Below are 6,369 nucleotides of genomic sequence, written 5' to 3'. Positions count from 1 at the left end.
TGTATATGGGTGCTTCTTCAGCATGTACATCTGCACACCAGAAGAGGGCATCAGATCCCATTATAGATGGTTGTGAGCCACCATATGGTTGCTAGGAATCAATCCCCAGTTCTCTGGAAGAGCAGCCTGTACTCGTAACTTGGCCTTTGTGGTGGTTTGATAGTGGCCCCCATAATCTCATAGGGAATGGCAATATTAGGCTTTGTTGGAGTGGGTATGGCCTTGTTGGAGGAAGTATGTCACTGTGGGGGCGGACTTTGAGGTTTCCTATGCTCAGGATGCCGCCCAGTGTCTCAGTCGACTTCCTGCTGCCTGCCTATGAAAATGTAGGACTCAGATCCAGCACCACATCTGCCCACAGGCTGCCACGTCCCCTGCCGTGACGATAACCGGACTGAACCTCTGAACTATAAACAAGCTACCACAATTTACATGCTGACCTTTATAAGAGTTGCCATGGTTATGGTGTCTCTTCACAGCAATAGAAACTTAAGACAGCCTTCTTTCCCCCTTTTTGGTAACATCCTTTAAACACAAAGGTTTTAATCCACACATGCTTTGGATAGAGTAACTAAGAAATCACTGCTTCATTCATTGTTGTAAAGATTTATGTCTGTGTTTCTTGTGGTTTTCTAGTCTTAGCTCTTAAACCTAAATCTTACGGTCCATTTTGAGTTGATTTTTGTATGTGATTGAAAATATCCAATTTGTCCAAGACTGGTGTGTTTTATGATAATGTGTGTATGTGTGCACACGTGTGTGTGTGAACTGAGGGCAGCCTTGAGCTTCTGAACTTCCTGCCTCCAACTACCAAGTAATGGAATTGTAGGCATGTGCCACCACACCCAGTGCTGGGCATAGAACCCAGAGCTGTTCTGTCTTGTTTGCTTGGCTGAATCTTTGGGAGTTTTTTTGTTTTCAAAAGAAGCTAGAAACCCAGACTTTCTTTTGTGTTTGAAATACTTTGACTTTTAAATCTCAATTAATTTCACTTGTTATTTATTTATTCACCTTAGATGGACCCTCAGGTAACCCAAACTGGTCTCAAATTCCTGGCCTTCCTGTCTCTCATGGGCAAGCACCACCACATGCAGATCTTGACCGGTAACTAATCACCCCTGAAATGCAGCTCTGGATTCACACAGAGCCATCAGCTTCGGCCTCTGCGTTAAAGAGGCAATGGATCGGATGAGGTTCTCTTCAACCTCGAGCCTCTCAATGCTTCTGAGCCAGAAGACTGCCCTTGCTTCTCATATACAATTCTAGTGGGCTTCCCACCCTAGCCCAATACTCAGAGCCTAGGCCAGTGGGATCAGTGTGTGTGCAAACGCATCTGGGAACCACCCACAAGACTGCACTCTGTCCCCAGGACCAGCCCTTGCTAGAGCTTCTGTGAATTCCAGAGAATGCCATAAGTTCAAGCCCTCTGGGCTTCAAACAGTGTGTATCTTTCATCCTCTGTGGTCGAGCTTTTAAGACCATCCCCGCACTCCTGGAATATCTCGGGATAGTGCCGGAAGCCCACAGGTGGATCTGGGTCCCCGCGGACTGTGGCCAGGGATATAGATAACTGACTGGCTTCTCCAAGCCTATGGCCCTTAGCTCCTGGCCGATGGACCCACTGATGCTTTGCCACTGCTGACTTCTGGCCAAAACACCTGCCACATTGAGGGCAGGGGTAGGGTCGCTCGCCACTGTGGGTCCGCCTGTGGGCTGACATTTCAGAGCTCTGGCGGAAGCAGCGTCCACAGTCAGGGCATGAGTAAGGCTTTTCACCCGTGTGGGTGCGCACGTGGCGCCGGAGATCTGAGGCATGGGCAAAGGCTCTGCCACAGTCTGTGCAAGGAAAGGGGGTCATGCCACTGTGTACCCGCTGATGTTGATGGAGCGCAGAGCTCTGGCTGAAGCAGCGCCCGCAATCGGCACAGCAGTAGGGCTTCTCCCCAGTGTGGGTACGGAGATGAGCCGTGAGGGCAGAGCGCTGCGTAAAGGCATGTCCACAGTCAGGACAGCGATGTGGCCTTTCCCCTCGGTGTATGGCCCGATGCTTGCTTAGGGAGGAAGCCCTGCCGAAGGGCTTGCTGCAGTCAGGGCAACGGAATGGCTTTTCACCTGTGTGAGTGTACAGGTGCTCCACCAATGTGGACCGCCAGGCAAAACTCTTCCCACACACACCGCAGCCATGGCGCTGATCTGCTCTTGGGACACTGGCGGGGACAAGAGGGAGGTGGCCTTGGTGAGAGTCCTTGGACAGCAGATCCAAGTTGCAAGGGGGTCCAGCAAAGGAGGAGTGAGGCTTCTTCGGCCCACCTTGTGTAGAAAATGTCTTCTGGGTTGCCTCAGTGTCTTCCTTTGGCCTCTTCCTTTCCTCCTGTCTGCAATCTGTTTGGAGAACAAGAAAAAAACTCAGACTCTGTCTGATCCTTCTTTGATTCCCACACCCCCACATGGTGACAGACAAGACACTGGAGGGGAGAAGCCGCAGCATCTGAGGATGTCCAGAGGCAGCATAAAGAAGGGCATCAGTGTGGTCCCCAATCCCAAGTCCAGCGGGCTGAGCACTTGGCACAGTGATGGCAGCAGAACAGGAGTGGAAACGCTGGGCGACAATGAACACAGCTTGGTGACCGACCAGATATGAAGTGAGAGTCCTGCACGGGCACAATCACAGCTCGTGTCTAGGTGAATCCAGGGGCCATGCATCATGACTTTCGCCAAGAAACTGCCAGGCAGGCAAGTGGAGTCACCAGAAGGCACCACAACTGGCCGGCTACTGAAAAGTCCCCAAAGCCGGAACACCCAGTCCTTCACCTGAATCGGCTTCCATCTGACACATGGCCACCTCTGGATCCTGGGCACCGGGTCCCCACAGTTCGGCCTCTTCCTCTACCCAGGAAATGAGCGCTGGCTTGGCGCCTCCCCCTCCTGGACAGAAAGAAAGCAAACGCCACGATGCGGGGAGTGGGGGAGGAACAACCCATCGTGTCGGCTGCCCGTCCCCAGGGCTCTCCGCTGCACCGCTGGACACAGTGTCACGCGCAGCACGAGCCCAGGCTGCCAGGAAAGGCTCTCACCGAGCGCGCCCAGAAGACCGTAGGTCTCCAGCATCACCTCCCGGTACAGGGCTCTCTGCGCCGGCCGCAGACAGCTCCACTCCTCGGGGGAGAAATACACGGCCACGTCCGCGAAGCTCACGGTCCCATACTTCCCGAACACGGGCCGAGCCGAGGGCCTTCCCGGGGCAAGTAGCTGCGCCATGGGGACCCCCGGCTCGGTCCCGGGCCAACCCGGCAAGCCCGGGAACGCCCGCCCAGACCCAGGTGTCCGCGGTCGGATACCAGGGCCGAGAAGGGACAGAAACCAACTCCGTGCGCAGCCTAATGTAGGTAAAACTTGAAAACTGAAAGCAGCAGGTACACAATGAGGACTTGAGGACGCCTGCATAAAAATGGTGGCAGTGGGGTCTCACAAACTAGGCTCCCTAACGGCTGTGCCCAGGGTTACATCACCGGTCTTTCTGGGTCATTGTCTTCTAGCCCTCATCCAAAATGGCCACAGAGTCTGCAAGTGCCAGTCTGAGAACAAGTCCCAGGCAGACGACCCATGTGGGCGGGGACTTCCCTGGCAGCAAGGAAAAGATGTAGTTGAACAAGGGTGCAGCAGACTCTGGGGACCCGCAGTCATCTCAATGTCAGCTAGGTAGAAGTGGCCTGTGAATGGGTGCTTAGTTTTTTGCTTCTGGTCAGTGTTTTACTGAGCTGGAAGCCTGTGAAAGGAGGCCATTAATAAGAAGGCAGAAAATGGAGCGGGCCCCCAATTAGGGGATTTTTCACCAACTTGACCTAGAATCCAAATTAGTTGAGGAGTACTGCTCCTGACACAGACCAGAGATCACAGAGCTGTTCTTTGATCATCCGGGACACCTGGGACATTCACAGCGGCTCACTTCTAATGTTCTAAAAGTGTGCACCTGCTCATCTGGACTTCCGTCCCATGAGGGAATACCTGTCAGTGGTTTCTGGGATGTTTGTGAGATTCCCATCAAACATCCAAAAGACGAATGAGGTCTTACAAGGTCTTACAAGGCTTTAAGCCTCCTTCATTGCTATTTTAATATGAAACACCTGTCTATGAAAGGAATTTTTTTTTTTTTTTTGGTTTTTTCGAGACAGGGTTTCTCTGTGGCTTTTGGAGGCTGTCCTGGAACTCACTTGGTAATACAGGCTGGTCTCGAACTCACAGAGATCCGCCTGCCTCTGCCTCCCGAGTGCTAGGATTACTATGAAAGGAATATTATCTCCGTGTCGGCATCATTCACAGTGGAATTCTTTTGCTTTTTTAAAAAGATTTATTTATTTATTATGAATACAACATCCTGCCTCCATATTTGCCTGCAGGCCAGAAGAGGGCGCCAGTTCTCATTATGGATGGTTGTGAGCCACCATGTGGTTGCTGGAAATTGAACTCAGGACCTCTGAAAGAGCAGTCTGCTCCTAACCTCTGAGCCATCGCTCCAGCCCCCACAGCTGGGATTCAGCCAGACTTCGGGACAAGGGGTTCTTTTCCTTTCCTATCACCCATAATTGTCCCTGCCTTTCTACCGTGTCTCAGCGCAAACATGTTGGATCAAGACCAGGTTTCTGTTCTAAGTCTGTACTAAGCTGAAAGATAAAGCAGATATGAATTCCCTGGGCACACAGTGGCCAGATCTTCCTGCTGACTGTGTTGAGGTCTATGTGACAGATGAAGTTTCGGCTCCGGGAGGCCGCTGGCACTGAGCACCCAGTTTGCCTGTGATGCGTATGATGACAGACAGTTTTGCTATGCATATGATGACAGACAGTTTTGCTGGGAGTGGTATTCTGGGTTGTCAGTTGCTGTCTTTCAGAACATAAAACACACCGTCACATGCTTTTTAAGTTTCAGTTGGGTGATCTGATGTTATTCTGATGCTATTCTGCCACCAGCATCTTTGGCTGCTGGACATCTGACAGTGTGTTACAATCCAGAATATACAAACAACTCAAAAAACAAAGTCAAAACACACAAGTGACCCGTTCAAACTATGGGCATGGCATCTGAACAGAGAGGTCTCCGGAGAAGAAATAGAAATGGCTAAGAAATATCTCAAAAAGTATTTATTGTCTGTAGTTGGTTTTTACTCTTGTACTCTTTACTCTTTGGGGGGTCCACCACACAGCTCCCAAATAAATCACACACAGAGGCTTGTTCTTACTTACAAATGCCCCGTCTTAGCTTGGCCTGTTTCTAGCCAGCTTTTCTTAAATTATCATATCTACCTTTTGCCACTGGACTTTAATCTTTCTGTATCCTATGTACCTTTTTTTTAATCAACTTTATGACTGGCTGTGTAGCTGGGTGGCTGGCCCCTGCTGTCCTCTCTCCTTTTCTTCTTCCTCAATCCTCTCTTTCCAGATTTATTCTCCTTTTTGTTCTCTCTGCCTGCCAGCCCCACCTATCCCTTTCTCCTGCCTTGCTATTGGCCATTCAACTCTTTATTAGACCAATCAGGTGTTTTAGACAGGCAAAGTAACACAGCTTTACAGAGTTAAACAGATGCAACATAAAAGAACACATGTCAGGGCCCATAAAAGTGCCTCCATTTCATCTTGACTTAAAGTCAGGGAGTTCAAGCTGATTATTGCTCCTTCAAGGTTAAACAACAGTAAGTTTGGCCTTAGGTGTAGCTAATGGATGTCTCATCTTGACAACAGGATATTTGGTTAAGGGTGTGGCTACTTGATGTTTTGGGTATTGAGAAGTTAATTACGCTTGCTTGTTCTTTGTATCTTCGTAAGGAAGTCCCCCACCCCCTTTTAATTGGGGTATGTAAGAGCTTTGAGTAATAAATTTGGGGCTGATCCTGGCATTTGCTGGGTGCCCTCCCAGCTCTATCTCTGTCTCTTGTCTAATTCTTTCCACACTGCTCCTTCCAAGCACAAACTGGATAAATCTGGTAGACTGGACAGATGGCCCTGCAGTGTGGCCCAGAAAAATGCAACACATTTTTGTGCAACAAATGTAACACATTTTAACATAATATTCCACAACATTTCCCCCTTTTTTGTCTAAATAAAAATGGAAGATCTTAACTTTAACATAGTAAAACTATACACAACAGAAACAGTTATCAAGTAAGAATTAATTTATTATATTTACTCCATTTGTATTTGGCAGATTCAGAGGAAACATTCCATTTATCTTAGTGAATCCACACTACTTTGTGAATCCAAAGTTTTATACCTAATTTACTTTCTATCATAACTAAGGTTTATACCTAATTTACTGTCTATCATAACTAAGGAAACCTGCAATTATATCTAGTTTTCAACTTCATTAAAGGCCCCA

General features: G+C 48.9%; 1 protein-coding gene across 1 annotated transcript; it reads right to left on the bottom strand.

Annotated features, from left to right (window-relative positions):
* Nucleotides 1–427: 427 nt before the first annotated feature.
* LOC101843386 (zinc finger protein 764) lies at nt 428–3,570 on the bottom strand. Its single transcript, XM_013126802.3, has 3 exons — nt 3,075–3,570; nt 2,812–2,925; nt 428–2,382 (listed from the first exon to the last, which is right to left on the bottom strand). The coding sequence occupies exons 1-3, from the start codon at nt 3,442–3,444 to the stop codon at nt 1,418–1,420; spliced, it is 1,449 nt and encodes a 482-aa protein (XP_012982256.2). The 5' UTR covers nt 3,445–3,570; the 3' UTR covers nt 428–1,417.
* Nucleotides 3,571–6,369: the final 2,799 nt, after the last annotated feature.

This window comes from Mesocricetus auratus, unplaced genomic scaffold, assembly GCF_017639785.1.
Source record: "Mesocricetus auratus isolate SY011 unplaced genomic scaffold, BCM_Maur_2.0 Super-Scaffold_4256, whole genome shotgun sequence".
In the NCBI taxonomy this organism is placed as follows: domain Eukaryota; kingdom Metazoa; phylum Chordata; class Mammalia; order Rodentia; family Cricetidae; genus Mesocricetus; species Mesocricetus auratus.
This window is presented reverse-complemented; position numbering and strand designations above follow the sequence as displayed.